The 18,739-nt window shown below is 39.9% G+C and overlaps 1 protein-coding gene across 2 annotated transcripts in view; it reads right to left on the bottom strand.

Moving 5' to 3' along the window:
• HGF (hepatocyte growth factor) overlaps positions 1-18,739 on the bottom strand; it is a 127,205-nt gene that overhangs the window by 93,944 nt on the left and 14,522 nt on the right. For both annotated transcript variants that reach the window (XM_044280125.1, XM_044280126.1), the window contains exons 2-4: positions 10,829-10,994; positions 7,626-7,738; positions 6,649-6,763 (exon numbers count right to left, since the gene is read on the bottom strand). In XM_044280125.1, coding sequence (XP_044136060.1) covers positions 6,649-6,763; positions 7,626-7,738; positions 10,829-10,994 — 394 coding nt within the window. The remainder of the gene's footprint in view (positions 1-6,648; positions 6,764-7,625; positions 7,739-10,828; positions 10,995-18,739) is intronic.

The raw sequence follows: 18,739 nt of genomic DNA, 5'->3' as shown, positions 1-18,739 counted from the left end.
ATAGAATTGCTTATCTATTAAACAAGGAGGACACTGTTCAATTAGATAGCTCTGTGTCCTACCCAGGAATTGATGCAAACTGTGCTGTGTTGTATGAATCAATTCAGCTTCAGATTACAGAACCTGCACGGTCCCTGCAGTCTCCCTATGCTCTCCCTACAGTGTGTAAAACTTCTCCCCAAAATTTCCCTTATACTGTCCCTATGCTCTCCCTACAGTGTGTAAGAACTCTCATTTCAATCTCCCTACAGTGTCCCTGCACTGTATCCAACATTTCACAATTAAAAGCTTTTAGCAACATTATCCCTAGTGCTTGTCACATCTCTCCCTATGCTCATCTCACAGTGAAATGGCGAGGACCGCGTGGGGTGAGGCTTTTAAGGGTCTGTGACATCATAGGGACTGGCTAGCTGCTGATTGACTGTCTGCACAGAATTATGGGTGATCTCACATTTCGGGCTTCGTACTTTTGCTTTGTAAAATGTGTGACTGCCATTTTAGGGGAAAAAAACATTTGTTACCACAAAGCACAAGGAAATTTTTTATTCGTTGCAAATTTAATTTTTCCTAAACTTCCGATTGAAATCCACTTCAGATGCTTCGATTGGCTCAACACTAGTAACAGTAATACACATCCTCTCTCTATATATGATATTATATGAAAAGGTTATGGGATGAGACACTGACATACAAAGTAGCCTACCAGATGTGACATTGGAGAGATGGTTTTCATCTTTCTGAAGCAAAGCTATTTTACATACATCCCAGGATATATCCCACTGCCATAACTTCCTCCCAAGGAGAATCAGTACCCTAATATGCTACAGGTCTTTGAAATACCCAACAACATATCTTGAACTCAGGCTTGCTACATCTGTGTTCTACTGGGAAAAATATAATTGATGCCAAATTATAAAATTTGTCTCTATAAATATCACTTGTACGCACCAATATAAATAAAGAGGAAACAAGTCATTAAGGGTAAAGGGGCTGACTCAGTTTACGCTCTTCAGTTCCCAAGATCGGAAATGACATAAAACAGAACATTATTACAATCACTCTTTAAAAAAATGCATAAAATGACCCAAAATTACTACACAATGCATTCCTTGACATAAACATGGAAACCATGTTCCTAAAACAGATGTTGCGATGGAGTTGTTTTTGTGAATTTAAGCCCACACATTAACAAGCAGCAAATGTTCAAGTGTTTAATTCTTTCTTGTTAGAATTGCTCCACATATGAGTCGGTACTAGTGACATCATAATATGCCTTATTGGGGATAATAAACTAAATAGCGTGCGGCTACTTCATTTGTCTGGTGACCTTTGGAAGCTCAGCCTATACAGCATGATGTGAAAATAATAATTAAAGCAGCATGCACTAGCTCAATGTGGAGAGAATATTCGCCTGGCATCATGCTGTATTTACTAATGCACATTGAAAACTAATTGTCATGTCAATGAGCTAGACCTTTATATAAAATATACATAGTCATTAATAATTCAGTAACAGATCTCTAGCCTCTGATTGTAATAAGCCATAGAAATGCCACCAACGAACAAATGAACCTGGAGTGTGCGTGTCTTTGTATACATATATCATATATACAATATATAGATCTAAATTCACAGATTGGCTATAACATTATAACCACTGATTAACATTTACGTGTATTATATTTTTCCAATGGCTTCTGTTAAAGAGTGGAATATTGTATATTAAGCTGAAAGGAAACATTCTGTGCTTGAAATTGATGTATTGGAAGAGAGGAAAATGGGCAAATATAAGCATCTGAGAAACTTTGACAAGTCCCAAATGCGAAGTCTATACAACAGAGTATCTCATGGCAGATCTTGTGCAGTATTCCTGATATGTAGTAGTTAATAACTACCAAAAATAGTATAGGGAAGTATATCTGGTTCACCAGTGATAGCATCATGAATGCCTAAGGATATGGGGTTAACTAGAAACTACTGGGCCTCAGTTTTTTAACTCCACCCCCGGCAACTTCCTTGCAACTCCAGCAGGCACCTATCGCATATGGCTCAGGATCACCTCGTGACCAGACACGTGTTGGTGAGCATACTTAACTGATCCTCGCCACTTAGTTCCAGCTCCACTCCTGGCTCTGCAGTTCACAGGCCTGCTAGCATCAACATCTATTTTAATGAAGGGAACATGACCATTGCAGCCAAAGACTGTCCACAGCAGGGATCGGTCACTTGCCAGATACGTATTTACAGAATGAAGTACCGCACACCGCTGTCGCTGGTGCTAGCAAAAGACTTGTTAGTCGTGTTAGTCGTAACACGACTTATAACATGAAATAATTGTGAATAATAAATTTCACTAATCAATGGCAAATTGAACTAGCTGTGTTCAGTAATTGTTTCTACCACTTGCCAGATATGGGACTCCCAGTTATAGGACATTATTATGGGATATTAGAGGATATTACAAGGTGATAGGTATAAGAGGGTAAACTACAACTCCCAGCATGTCCATATTGTTATTATAGGGTATCAGTGGATATTACAGGGAGAGGGATATGGTGAGAGAACTACAACTCTCAGCATTTTTAGACAGTTTTTATGGGATATCAATTGACATAGAGAGGAATATAACAGGAGAGAACTACAACTCCCAGCAGGACCAGACTGTTATTATAGGGCATCAGTAGAGATTATAGGTAGAAGGGTATAAGAGGAGAGAACTGCAACTTCCAGCATAACAAGGGTGTTATTATGGGCTATCAGAGAACATTACCGGGAGTGGGTATAAGGAAAGAACTACAACTCCTAGTATTTGACAAGTTATAGAGGAATATAAATTACTAACCTCTACTCCACACACAGCACAGGAGCTCCACCTCCTCACATTGTGAAATGTATTTATTTATTTATTTTGTGCACTTATATAGCGCTACTATAGTCCGAAGCGCTTTACAGACATTAGCATCCAACCATTTTTCCTCTGCCCTGCTAAGCTTTGTCACGTCCTGCACTGGACACATGATGACATCCAGGGGCGTAGCTAAAGGCTCATGGGCCCTGGTGCAAGAGTCCAGCTTGGCCCCCCCCCCTCCCTTCCCTAAGCGCTGTGTGGCCAGGGGCAGAGAAGCACATAGCCTTTATGCTGCCTGAGGCAAAAGTAGAAGCAGCACCCCCCATGCCAAATTTTCCACCTAACCCCTTCAGAAAGAGTTGTAACAACCAGCACGCACTTTCTATCATACTGGTGTCTTCTTATACGGCATCAGGGTCTTTGGGCCCCCTCAGGCTCCTGGGCCCAGAGCGACTGCTATCTCTGCACTCCCTATTGCTACACCTCTGCCTTTAGCTTTGGCTGTTGGCGCTCACCCTACCTTCGTGATTCCTATGGTGCCCCTGTTTCTAAAATGGAATGGTGAACCGTGATGGATAAGCCTGACTTGGGACTCACTTTCATCAGGAATTGAGCAGGCTAAGGCTACTTTCACACTTGCGGCAGTGTGATCCGGCGGGCAGTTCTGTCGTCGGAACTGGCCGCCGGATCCGCCAATCTGCCGCTGACTGAAAGCATTTGTGAGACGGATCCGGATGCGGATCAGTCTCACAAATGCATTGCAAGGACGGATCTGTCTCTCCGCTTGTCATGCGGACCGACGGATCCGTCTTGTAAATTTTTTCTCATTTTTACCGATTTGCACATGCGCATGCCGGAACGACGGATCCGGCATTCCGGTATTCTGAATGCCAGATCCAGCGCTAATACATTCCTATGGAAAAAACGCCGGATCCGGCGTTCAGGCAAGTCTTCAGTTTTTTTCGCCGGAGAGAAAACCGTAGCATGCTGCGGTTTTCTCTTTTGCCTGATCAGTCAAAACGACTGAACTGAAGACATCCTGATGCAAACTGAACGGATTACTCTCCACTCAGAATGCATGGGGATATGCCTGATCAGTTATTTTCCGGTACAGAGCCCTTGTGACGGAACTCTATGCCGGAAAAGAAAAACGCGAAAAGTGTGAAAGTACCCTTAATTTTTATGCTATCCATTTTGCCCTGTACCATGTATACGGCATAAATAATGTTACCATTATTTTAATAGAGCAACTGGTTTTGAAAACCAACAGAAGGTTCTACTTGGACTTTATCATGGCCGCTCATGTAGCCTTCAATGGTGCACATACCGTAAGTGATTTATTTCCAGAACATCCTCAGTAAATCAATACCTGCAGGAAACACACATGTTTGGGGCGGTAATGGAAGGTCATATCATATGCATGAACTTTCAGCTGCTATTAATTGGACAGTGGATTCGGAGGAAATCAATATAAGTAAAGCTGTATGACAAAGGCAAAGATGCCTGTTTGCAAGCTAGACGTGCATGTACTTAGCTAATAATGTTGATGCCATTTCAGTCAGGTCTGATGAGTATTAACGTATGCAGCGTCCTGGAAAACAGGGGCCTCCAACTGTCACCAGTTAGACAGTCTCAAACGCACCTCGCCGCCAGCGTCCTCACTGCCGCCTGCGATCTGAGTGTCTGATCTGACTGGGAGCCGGAGATGCGCGGAAACCACGCCTCCGGCTCCTCCTCACTCAGTCAGACCTCACTCAATGTTGCGGCCGCCCCCTCTGACATGACAGACACATGAGCCGCCAACAGCCTGCGCTGCGCCGTGCGCACTGCCCCCGGGGCGGGCCCTGGCCTGGATTTTGAATAGGAGGCGGTGGGGGGGGCCATGGGCCCCCCTGGCTCAGGGGCCCGGTCGCAATTGCGACCGCTGCGACCCCTGTAGCTACGCCACTGATGACATCATTTAGGTCCTTCACCACCACTTATCCCTTTATCTAGTGCTGAACTAAGTTGCCAATAAAATTGTCTCCACTTCCAGCTATACATTTTCCTCCTTGTGCTCCTGCCATTCCTGGCTCCCTGCCGGTGCAAGCCCTGTAGCAGCCATTATGGCTGCTACTGTAATAGTTATGCCTTTACCCAAGGATCACCAATATGGTGAAGAGTTATGGCTAGCTAAAATTGGGCACTTGAGCATCAGAACTGGACAATACAATGGATCAATGAAGAAGATGGCCTGGTCTAATTAACTACAAGGGAAAAGAATGTACCAGGTAGCACTATGGGCAGAAGGAAAGACGGTGAAGGCAGTGTGATGCTCTGCTAGAAGACTTTAGGTTTTAACATTCCTGTAAATGTTACTTTGAGGGTGCCTACCCAAACATTATTGCAGACCAAGTACAACCCTTTATGCCTCTCTCAGCAGGATAATGCACCGTGTCACACTGTAAAAAGCATTCATTAATGTTTTTAGGAACGTGGCAAAGTTGTTCACTTGACATCCAAATAAATTCCCCCTGTACTTTGATCGGTTCTTGGTTTCAGATACCACAACACACATTCAGAGATTGTTTGGAATCCATGCAATAGTCAGAGCAGTGTTGGTGATACCTACACAGTATTAGGATGGTGACACACAGTGCAGTTCTGACATGCAGTTTAGATGCAGTTTTCTATTTAGCTAGTTTAGCAGCCTCATTGTTCTGCAATGTTCTGCATTGTGGAAATTATTTAATTAATTTCAGCTAGCTACAATAAAAAAAACTGCATCCTAACTGCATGTCAGAACTGCACTGTGTGTCAGCACCCTTAGGCATTTTAATGTTATGGCTGATTGGTGTATATCTTAATGTAGTCCTTTTTCTCAGCATACAGTACTCCATAACATGTTCCTTGTTTGCGTTCCAAATTGTCTAGTCACTCTTAGTTTTTTGATGCAGGTGATTACCAGAGGGGACAGCAATATCAATTATTTAGAAAAATGGTACCCTTAGGTCATATCTAATGTAGGACTAATGGGACCTTTGCACTTTGTAATCCAATGACCATCATTTGTTATTACAAAGTAACTTTTGTTAACTAATTTACCTACAATATCTCAACCTACAGTAAAACAAATGACTTTCCAAATAGAGCTATTCTTTCAGGCGTGGGAAAGCCATAAGGTGGCTAGGCTGGGGAACTTAAAACCTTGTGCACCTGAGCATACTTATAAAGGGAAGCATACTTACCTGCTTTCGGGCACTGGCTCCTGGATCCTTCACTCCACAGCTCCCTCTGCTCTACTGGGATTCCTGGATGTAAAATTTGTGTTTGACCCTGCTGCTCCCCTTGAGTCACTTGACCATTCAGCATGGTGCAAGGGAAGCAGGCCACCACTGTGGCCAGGCATTGGCTGTGGTGGTGACAAACAGGAAGTTTACATCCAGGAAACCCAGCAGAGCAGCTGAGGCCATGGAACGAAGGAGGATTGAGCCAGAATAAGGAAACAGGTAAGTATGCTTCCCTTCATAGGTATGTTCAGGAGGGGGAGGGTTTTCCATCCCTCCCTTTAACGTCGTTAGGTCAAGAGCACAAAAATAAAAGTGGTTTGTTCAGGCATTAAAAATATATTAAAAAGATTAGAAAGTTTAAGAACTACCTAAAATAGCCAGTAATAAATTATTCTAAATACAAATATAATGGATAAGCCTTTTCTTCATAAGCAAATTAATACTTTTTCGGTTGTGTGTCAGCAGTACAATGGACTTGCATCAGTTTAATGAAGAATATAAGAAAGACATATGTTGTAATTTCATTCCTACCTGTGTTCATGAGGGATCATTGAATTCCATGACTGGCATGCCAATCCGCTCTTTGTTGTATTCCATAAACCCTTGTAATTACTGCCTTTTCCATTAATACAATCACGGACATAATCTGTTTTATTTTTCAGAAAGAGTAGTAAATAGATATTAATTTGTTAATCCACGCTTATATATTAACAGAACATGTGCCTACACCCTATACATTTTCCAGTAACACCATATTCACACTATGTGAAAGAGGAGTAATAAAAAATCTCAGCAAAAAATACCATGTTCCTGTTCAAAGGAGAAAGGACCTGATTATGATTATCCATGGCAGAATGGTTTGGGTGTTTATTTCCCCTCACAATCCTGTCGATGGCCTCTTTCTTGCAAGATGGCCTCGTTCTTGCAAGCAACATGGTTGATTTAGAGAGAAAAGTTCAGCAAATGTTCTTATTACCCAATAGGAAAAGGAATGGAATAACCAGGGATTGGCATCCTTTTGTTCAAAAGCGCCATAGCAGCCTCATGGTCTCCCCTACCTTTATCATATATGTGCCTTTTTTCCTTTTTTACTTCCTATAAGTCGCCAAAAATCTATATTTCGTAATACCAGAACTTTTGCTTTCCTAAAGCTTCATAGCTATACAGCAAAGACTTATAGAAGTATAATGTAATAATTAGATATGTTAATGTTATTCAGATGCATCTAAGACTCATATAAGCAATTCATGAATTATAATGTAACAGTTAAATATGCTAATATACTGCATACTCAATCTATGAATATATTATCACTGTATTACATTACTATGAATGTAGTGTAATCTCTTTATGAAATTCTTTCAATTTAACCTCAAAATATAATGAAACTATTAAAATTACCCCCAAAACAGCCACCATCAATGTAAGTAATCACATGTACACCTGTATAAGCAGCATTTACTGAAGCATTTCTTGAGTTTAAAGCATTTCATAAGAATAAATGTTACCTTTCTTTTCGAAAAGATCAAATGCATGATCTAGTTTCTTCTTTATTCCTGTTGACAAGCTATTGAAAGAGAACCAGTGGCATCTCTTTATGCTTTTATCAAAAGCAAACGCCCTGGAGAGAATAATGCATTTATTAGCATTAAACATAGATTTCTTTTAATACTACTTTAGCAAACCACAGTCTTTTGTGCTTCAATCAAATAGGTTGGCAGGAAAGAAAGAATGTAGACTGACTGACTCATTACATTGTTAATCGTACAGGGGTGCATTGGTTTATCAAAGACTTTGACTGTTTTTGATGCACCAGTATTCATCATAATTATGCTGCACAAATATAGTATTTAGCCCTTCACAGTACAATCCAATTGAGTGGGTCAAATTTAGTGAAACTACCCACATACTTCTACCTATAGTATAGTAATGTCATGACATGCATCACAGAATAATAATTCAAGAGTAAGTACAGTATGACTGGGTGATTATGTTCTTATGTTTCACTCCTAATTTGACTTAAGATTAATCTTTTGCACTGCACAAATTCCAAGGCTCTGAAACATCGACATCAGTTCAAAGACTTACAATATGGAACTTGATATTTTTGAATATTACGTTGTTCACTTTATAGATCTCTGAGCTTCCCCACATACACATTGTGTCACTGTTACTGCCTTATCACACAGTATATATGTGTACAGGGATGAAAACAGTCATAGTTGAAGATAAAAATACTCAATGAATCATTAGTAAATGGGTGGCAAGGCCTTCTCCATATACTGTACCTATATCTATCTTGTATTTTCCAAATGTAGCAGCAAGAAATGACTTCCACTACAATTTCCCAATGGTTTATCACAAATTCAGAAACTACATATTTTTGCACTGGCCCACAACCCAATCTTGAAAAAAATGGCACAATAACCTTGTATGAGATGAACAAATCAATTCAAAATTCAGAAATTCTACCTGAAATTTTCAAAACATTCTGATTTTACCAAACCCAAATTTTTTGAGATTTTATTCAAAGAGGAGAGGGAAGAGAGGGGAGAGAGAGAGAAATTTCCTGGCAATAAGAGTACTTGTATTTTTCTCACCCAAATTGAATTGTACAGTCGATTTGTCCAAATCCGTCCCAAATAGAATTTTAAGAAATTTGCTCAGCTCCACTTACATGAGATTTTATGGTAGCCATAAACAATGTATATATATCAATCTATTATCTATCTATCTATTATGTATCTATCTATCTATCTATCTATCTATCTCTAACTATATACAGTCATGTGAAAAAATTAGGACACCCTTTGAAAGCATGTGGTTTTTTGTAACATTTTTAATAAAAGGTTATTTCATCTCCGTTTCAACAATACAGAGAGATTAAAGTAATCCAACTAAACAAAGAAAACTGAAGAAAAGTCTTTTCAAGATCTTCTGTAAATGTCATTCTACAAAAATGCCTATTCTAACTGAGGAAAAAGATAGGACACCCTCACATGTATTCCCTCTTAAATTGGCTCAGATCTCACACAGGTATATCACACCAGGTGCACATAATTAGTAGATCGTTACTCTGCATGTTGAATGAGGCTTGCCCTATTTAAACCTCAGACATTTAGTTTGGTGTGCTCCTGACTGTTGAAGTGAGAGTGAGCACCATGGTGAGAGCAAAAGAGCTGTCAGAGGACTTCAGAAAAAAGATTGTAGCAGCCTATGAGTCTGGGAAGGGATTTAAAAAGATCTCAAAAGATTTTGAAATCAGCCATTCCACTGTCCGGAAGATAGTCTACAAGTGGAGGGCTTTCAAAACAACTGCCAACATGCCCAGGACTGGTCGCCCCAGCAAGTTCACCCCAAGAGCAGACCGCAAGATGCTAAAAGAGGTCTCCAAAAACCCTAAAGTGTCATCTCGAGAACTACAGCAGGCTCTGGCTACTGTTGATGTAGAAGTACATGCCTCTACAATCAGAAAGAGACTGTACAAGTTTAACTTGCATGGGAGGTGTGCAAGGAGGAAACCTTTGCTTTCCAAGAGAAACATCGAGGCCAGACTGACATTTGCCAGAGATAAAGTTGACAAAGACCAGGACTTCTGGAATAATGTTCTTTGGACAGATGAGTCCAAAATTGAATTATTTGGACACAACAGCAGAGGACATGTTTGGCGTAAACCAAACACAGCATTCCAAGAAAAGAACCTCATACCAACTGTGAAGCATGGAGGTGGAAGTGTCATGGTTTGGGGCTGCTTTGCTGCAGCAGGACCTGGTCAGCTCACCATCATAGAATCCACGATGAATTCTACTGTGTATCAGAAGGTGCTTGAAGAACATGTGAGACCATCAGTTAGAAAATTAAAGCTGAAGCGGAACTGGACCATGCAACATGACAATGACCCAAAACATACTAGTAAATCAACCAAAGATTGGCTGAAAAAGAAGAAATGGAGAGTCCTGGAATGGCCAAGTCAAAGTCCAGATTTGAATCCCATTGAGATGCTGTGGGGTGACTTGAAAAGGGCTGTACGTGCAAGAAACCCCTCAAACATCTCACAGCTGAAAAAGTTCTGCATTGAGGAGTGGGGTAAAATTTCCTCAGACCGATGTCGAAGACTGGTAGATGGCTACAAGAACCGTCTCACTGCAGTTATTTCAGCCAAAGGAGGTAACACTCGCTATTAGGGGCAAGGGTGTCCTATCTTTTTCCTCAGTTAGAATAGGCATTTTTGTAGAATGACATTTACAGAAGATCTTGAAAAGACTTTTCTTCGGTTTTCTTTGTTTAGTTGGATTACTTTAATCTCTCTGTATTGTTGAAACGGAGATGAAATAACCTTTTATTAAAAATGTTACAAAAAACCATATGCTTTCAAAGGGTGTCCTAATTTTTTCACATGACTGTATCTCTATATATCTATCTATATGTTATCTATTATAGATATACATACACACAGAGATGAATTCATTGTATGAATTAACAATCTACTATTACTGAGAATAACAATTACTTTTTACATTTACCAGACAATTGATCAAAGGCAAGCCTAGAGTGCATGGAGCCAAGCCTACATATGTTTAGCAGATGAACAAAAAAATATCCAAGAATATTGGCACCTCCCAAGTAACAATCTGAAGCACTATGAAGTTCCCACACAAAAAGAGGGTGAGGTATAATAGCAATATTAAGTTGCAGTAAGTTTTCTACCTACTTGCAAGTAAAGGCTAGCCCTTTATTCCGACTGCATCTTTTGGCACAATTCTCTGTGGTGTTGAACAGTTTTGTTTTCATCTTAAGCTCCTTGTTGATTCTTATTAAAGTGATGTCTGAAGTCTTTGTATAATCATGCAGGTTGTTACGTTTTCTTATCTTGCTCTCTGCGGAAATATAATCACAAGAATTGGAAAATGCTGTACAAGTCCGTAGTTGATATGCTACTAATGTGTATAAACCATCATGTTTCTTACGCGTTCTACAGCTTGATTGAAACAAAGGTAACGTAACCATGATTACCCTTTCAATAAGATAGGATTATAGAATAAGATATGGTGATTATGATCATTTATTTTCCCATTTCATATATTTATTGTATTGGCAGAATGAGGTGGCTCTACTAATCAATGGGGATGGGATGGTACTCTATATTTTAGTGTGAACTCCACACACCAAAAAATTTATACAGAAAAATACTCAAGAAAGATATGGCACTCATATATCCGGAAGACTGTTCAAACATTTGATTTTATTATATTAAAATAGTCTGCAGGTGACAAATTACTAAAAAGTCTGCAGGTGACAAATTACTAAAAATCATGCATCTAAAATCAACATACAAGATACGTAAATTGCAGTAGAAATACACAATAAAACCATTAAAACATCACTAAAATGACGATTATTACGTAAAAAGCTGAGGAATAGGGTATTCGTTGAACCTATGTGCCTAGCAGCAAATGTAGTCAGGTCATCAAATAAAGGTGATCGTTCAGGCTGGGTGTCGATCAGACCATCACCATATATTCGATAACCACAAAAATTCAATAACCGCAATCCACAATATACTCTGGTTAACAGATAGAATAGTCATTCAAACCAGAATCTCGATTAGATAGTCACCAAATATTCAGCATTAGTAGTCGCCATTGAACATGTTGGAATGCATTTGTATAATTTTCCCAGATAGCAGGAGGTGGTTTCAGTTCGATTATTGGCTGTGAGTTGCAAGTGTTGTATCGATCCAACACTATATATTTGGTTGGCTCACAAAGTCAATATTTCGTCATAGAAACACTGTATCAATTTCACAGATTAACATGAATAATTCGGGATTCCAGCTCTCTGGTGGCGTCCCACCTCTTTATGAGCTGTACTACTCCCTTACCTCCAAAGCGCAAAAAAGTGGAGGAAAAAGTCAGAACCCATAAGACTTCGAAACGCGTCTGGGAGAAATTTGGACCCTCTAATACCACCATTTCTGTGTACGCTACAGACCACCAGGATCTGCACCTCTCTCTTATCTGCTGGCTGAGAACAGACTGCCCCGTGCCTGCTAAAGAAATCCCTGGAGTTACACTGTTCCACTCCACCTTAATTGGAGCAACCCAGGATTAAATCACAAGGGAAACTTAAACAGCAGAGACCAGAGGAAAGCCTTTTTTGCGCGTTGGAGGTAAGGGAGTAGTACAGCTCATAAAGAGGTGGGACGCCACCAGAGAGCTGGAATCCCGAATTATTCATGTTAATCTGTGAAATTGATACAGTGTTTCTATGACGAAATATTGACTTTGTGAGCCAACCAAATATATAGTGTTGGATCGATACAACACTTGCAACTCACAGCCAATAATCGAACTGAAACCACCTCCTGCTATCTGGGAAAATTATACAAATGCATTCCAACATGTTCAATGGCGACTACTAATGCTGAATATTTGGTGACTATCTAATCGAGATTCTGGTTTGAATGACTATTCTATCTGTTAACCAGAGTATATTGTGGATTGCGGTTATTGAATTTTTGTGGTTATCGAATATATGGTGATGGTCTGATCGACACCCAGCCTGAACGATCACCTTTATTTGATGACCTGACTACATTTGCTGCTAGGCACATAGGTTCAACGAATACCCTATTCCTCAGCTTTTTAAGTAATAATCGTCATTTTAGTGATGTTTTAATGGTTTTATTGTGTATTTCTACTGCAATTTACGTATCTTGTATGTTGATTTTAGATGCATGATTTTTAGTAATTTGTCACCTGCAGACTATTTTAATATAATAAAATCAAATGTTTGAACAGTCTTCCGGATATATGAGTGCCATATCTTTCTTGACTATTTTTCATATATTTATTGATTTTGCTTACATAGCTCCAATATATTCTGGAGCTCCTTACAGACAAAGGGGTAATTTACTAAATTTACTAAAACTAACGTTTTACTCTCGAGTAAAAACTCAGATGATGGAAGATGGAACCAATTTATAACATTTTGTTAAAGACATGAGCTGACACCGTTTTTTTGGCGTAATTTCCACCTCCTCCCATTTCCTCAAGCCCACAACCCAACCATTTTTTGGAAAAGTGATGAGTGTGTCAGAAATAGATAATAAAGGTGCATATTTTGCAAAATGGCACTCGTGACTATTCTACACCGTAAAACTGATGTGGGACTCGCACCAGGTACTGTATCTGACATATCCTAACAATATATCATCAATGTCCCAGATGGGAATAACCCTTTGAGCGGTTTACAATTTTAGAGAATTTATAGTCAATTGAGGAAGGGGTAAGTGACTACAGTGATCATCATTCGACCTGGAGGATACATCCTGCTTCATAATACCTGTACATCACATTGATCTTAATGATAACTTGTATAACTCCATTTCCTATGGGAAGGCCTGCCAAAAATTTGAACACTTGCTGACAAATGTGTTTCTAATCAATTTATCATTGGTGAACCAAAATATTGACTAAAGTAAACAATAACTTTAATTTAACTGTCTAAAATAGGCCGCATATTCAAAATCTAACATGTCAAAAACCTTATTTCTAACTGCATTCTAATTTTAGAAGGGATTAAAGTAAATAGAGATATTACAATTAAGCGAAGATGATGCTCATAAAGTTTTAAAATGACAAGAATCATATAATAATAGAAAACAGAATGTGGTTTGCCTATCATGCTGAGCATACTGCTGCGTATGGCAAAAGTCCCAGTGGGATTCTGCAAAGCCTGACCACATTTATATGATTGATTGACAGGAAGCTTGTGAAACAACACTAATAGTCTTTTTTTTCTCTCACTGCCCATTGAAACATTTAAAATAGAGTAATAACTTTATTAAACAATTAATTTTAAAAGTGGAGAGGAACTCGCATATCTCATTGGGATTGTAAGGCAGAATTTAAGTAGAAAGAGGGGTAGTGTATGTCAGCCCCCATGAACGTCCATAGGGATATCCACTGTTCCAGGGGGGACAGCATTGCTTTGTGCAAAAGTGTAAGCCCACTCTATTTCCACCACTAAAGGGTAACTGGTGCCACTGTATTTGCATGCAGTTCAAGTGGTGTACTTGTATAAAGGATCAGTGTATGGCTGTTAGACACAAATGTATAGTGGTACTAATCATGGTTTGGTGTGAGTTATATTAACAGAATAACACAAGGGGGGTGTAAAAAGGCATCAATGATGTCAGGTATATCTACAGACAATGAGATTAATGTCTGTATCTGATAATCACTCCCTGTAAAGGTAAATAACCAGATGGTCTCTGACTGCAGTTTGGTAAGTTAATTCAAAACTACTCTGCCCTTGTTGTACGCCAGGTATTCAGACTGTGCAACTTTACTATACACTGGCTAATAATACTCCAGTTAGTGCTGCCACTTGATAACCTAGTTCATTCACCCAAAAATGAAAACGCAGCAGTGTCCTCCACTGAACGAGCAGCTGAATTTTAGGAAGGAAAGATTCCCTCCCAACAATCGGCTGCTCAGTTGGCCCGTTGGCCCAGCTTAATAGTCTTCCTGGGATTTTCTCTTTTAATTCACCTTGTTAAAGTTTTTCCTTATTTTAAATAAAAGATATATAGCAGTGTAACACCAGTCAAATATTTCTGCCCTCTTAAAGAGCACCTATCAGCAGGAAGAACCCTATTAAACCAGGTATAATTAAAATAATACCTGATGTGAAAATTGATTTCTACTCTCTTAAAGAGAACTTGTCAACAGGGTCAATCCTGTGAAACCAGGTATACCTGGTAGATCCTGCTAATTAAAATTGTGAAAATCGGTTGCAGCGCTCCCAAGAAAAATATGTTTATCTTTTATGCAAATTAGGGCTTCAGTGCACAGAGGGTCCTGGCCAGCACTTTTTTTTTGGGGGGGGGAACACTGCAACCGATTTTCACAGGGCATATATTGTATTCATATATTTTATTTAGTGTGATCAACCAAGTAATATGCCTGGTTTAATAGGGTTGACCCTGTGATGAGTGCTCTTTAAAAAATTGAGATACAATTCTGAAATGAAAAAAAAAAAGATGAAAAGATGTCCATTCATATAGCCACTCATTTGCACTGGTTACTGATCATATATGGTTTTAGGCACTGGTTTGGCAACTGTAAGGTTCAATATTGTTTTCACCTGTTATTTAAAAATTCTGATTAACCTCTTTATTTGTTAAATGTCCGTAACCTGAATTTGGTGGTAGAGAAAATTATTAGACACATTTAATTCCTTCATTCATTTTTTTATGATTATGATTTTGTTTTGCACTTTGAATTTGCCAAAGAGACTAGTTCTGAATTATTTGGTATTAAATAGCATTGCTTCTGATCATTCACATTCATTATAGCCCCACATTTTCAGATTTGAAGAATATAGGCAAATAATGGCAAGTATTTTCTTTTATTGAACAATTTGTCTTTAGATTTCAACCCAATCAGGACTCCAAAAGGATTTCCTGCTTCTTTGAAGTCAATGCAATGTTTCTCTTCACATGCAATTTAACACATAAAATATGACAGAAATTATATGCAGTTCACATAAAATTCATAGATGCATGTTATTCCTATTATTTCCCCTACAGAAAAAAAACAAGAGCACACAACATGCCTTTTTTATGTCAACCTAAAAAAACAACAACAAAAAAGAAGACAAAGAAGAAAAAAAAACAGCTGCACAGGTAAAACTGGATGTAAGGAGGATGTCATCAGTTTCCAGTGGTACTGATAGTAAAGCAGTAGCTCCCACAGATTTTAGTTGTGGTATAATAATGGTGCTTACATACAGTGAGCATACACTCAGTGTGAAAATAAGCTATATCAGTCTTAAGCCTCATGTCTGTGCTCAAATCCGTGAGCAGGTGGTCAGTGATGCATCCGTAAAGCTGTCCGTAAAGGATCCGTGTTGGGTTTGTGTGTCTGTTTTTTGCTGTCCATGTTAAATCTGTGTTTCGCTGACACTGAACAGATGAAAAATCATTTTCATAGAATCTCTTCTTAATGATCCGTGAAACACGGATGCAACACAGATGGCATCCGTGGTTTTCACGAACCCATAGACTATAATGGGCGTGATGGATCTGTGAACACGGACAAAATAGAGCATGCATCCATGCGAAAAACACAAATCCACGTACCGTGCTAAAACACTGATGTGTGAATACCACACATTAAAATGAATGGGGACGTGTGCTGTCCGTAAAGAACTTGTACAGCACACATCCATTAAACACTGAAGTGTGAATGAGGCTTTAGGGTCAAACCATGGAGTTTGCATGTTATCTCGTGTTTGTGTGGGTTTCCTCCGGGTTCTCCTGTTTCCTCTCACACTCTGAAGACATACTGATAGGGAACTTAGATTGTGAGCCCCATTAGACACAGAGTGATGCTAATGTCTGCAAAGCGCTGTGGAATATAGTAGTAGGGCTATATAAGTGCATAATATAAATACATAAACACACTTTACTTAGGAAAGGTGCATAAGCATGCTGGTTACAGTTCAAGCCATGAAGAGGTACAGTGCTAAATGGCTCACAGTCTCCCCAGAAGTAAGAAGAACAGTTTTTAAAATACAACATTAGGAAAACAGATGATTATTGTGAGGAATATGGATTATTATTTAATGTCAGCCATGATTCAGATAGCCGAGAGAGGAAATCAAACTCCACAGGGGCGGCCCTGCTTCAAAGCCTAGCCAAATGGCAGAGAACTTCTAGCAGTCCACGGAACAAAGGCAGTTATCAGACATATTGGAGTCGGCGATTCATAAGGAATTATAAATTGCCTGTCCATCACAGACATAAACCAGATACATATTTGTCTCCCTGTGGCCACGATAAATAGGCCCGTGGTCATAGTTTGGTGGTGGGATGCCAGGGAGGGGAGATCTACATATCTCCCCACAGAAACCAAATAACAGTAATATGCTTGGACTCTACTGGTAGCTGGAACCGAGGCAGATTCATTGGTCCCAGAACCACCTCCCTGCGACATTCTGGTCTGGAGCCATGAGCCCTAATCGTTTTTTTGCCTCATTTGCTGCCAGCACCCGAAGAGCGGAAGAGGGGGAGTGGACTCCTAACAGAGGCCCGGAGGGGAGGGGCCAGCTACAGGTCAAAAGGCTTGTGCCAGCAAGCGGGCATGTCTTTCCTCTGAAGGGGGGGTCACAGTGAATATGTGTTTGGAAGGGACTTGGAAACGGCTGACATCACTGCCTCCCATGTGATTACAGCCAAGCCTTACAGAAACTCATTATTCATCACCACCCAAAGGATTCATCCATCTGTTAAACTGACTTTTGTTCTGCTTAACCCCGTTGTACCACACCATCTGTATTTACCACTCAGACCACTGTATATATTTTATGTGTATATTGTGTTATGTCTAGTGAGCTCATAAGGCAATTAAATATATAATTTAATTGTGTGCTGTTCTGGTATCTCAATCACGAATCCCCACATCCATGTTTCGACCTAGTTATACGCTACTGCGGGTTGGTTTCTCACCCTACATAATCCAAATAATGGAACGGGCTTATATTAAACGTCTTCCCGAGCTGAGGAAGCGCTGTTTCACTGGGGCAGTGAAAAGTGTCCCTCAGCTTGTTGTCTCTCTGTGCCCATGTGGACAGGGGGAGTCTGTGAATACTGTACCAAGCTGACTTTACCTGCTCCTCAGGGACGGCGTAACTTCACGCCTTGGTAACCAGTGACTACGCGGTAGCGAGGTGTGGTATTCGTTACAATGATGATGGTGACTTCCCACAGACATGCTCCTTAGACTTGTGTACCACTAGAACTGCACGATACATACAAAGTTCAAATAACACCTGCTGCCGTGGCTTGTTGCTGCACTGTTCTCCCAGGCATGCAAGCACCAACTTCTGTATTTCTTTCTTGAGTGACACTTCTCCTAACCCCTTGCTGGGCCTACTACTTGTCACTCTCTCAACTGACTCACATTCCCAAACTGTGGCCTGACCCTCTATAGAGGCAGCAACAAAGACATTCTTGACAGCCCCCTGTCAGATAGCTATAGCATACATCACACTCATATACTTTTGGCACGGGACAACCAACAGTTCCCCTAAGCTCAGTTCCACTGCCTAGTGGCATCATTACTACAGACAGTAGCTATGAGGAGCCCTTCCTTCCAGTGGCCACTGACTACTGGAAAAACCACCAGACTCATACACCAGCATTACTAAGCATCTTTATTTTAAAGGCACATTATAAGGAAACATAGATGAAATGTAGGTTACATTAGCCTTTTCCCCCAGTAAGTCCACCTAAAAATGAAAGAAAGTGCAATACAAACAAATACACAACAGATCCACTTTGGCAATCCAAATGTAGAAATCATTACTTCTGACTGGCTATGGACAAGGTCTTGTGCACTGCTGCAGCCTATGACTGTCTTAGGCAATGAAGTGTAGCTTGGGGACACATCACCACTGAAACCAAGTCATTGGCTGTCGGGGGACCAGAATATGGAGGAACGGAAGCCAGCTTGCAGGGCCAGAGTGGTGGGGAAAATGTAAGTCTGAATCTTTTAGTAGGCAATGCAGGCTAGGGACCTTTTGTCAATAATAAATTATTAACTATTATTATTAG

Source organism: Bufo gargarizans, chromosome 2, assembly GCF_014858855.1.
Source record: "Bufo gargarizans isolate SCDJY-AF-19 chromosome 2, ASM1485885v1, whole genome shotgun sequence".
Taxonomy (NCBI): Eukaryota; Metazoa; Chordata; class Amphibia; order Anura; family Bufonidae; genus Bufo; species Bufo gargarizans.
This window is presented reverse-complemented; position numbering and strand designations above follow the sequence as displayed.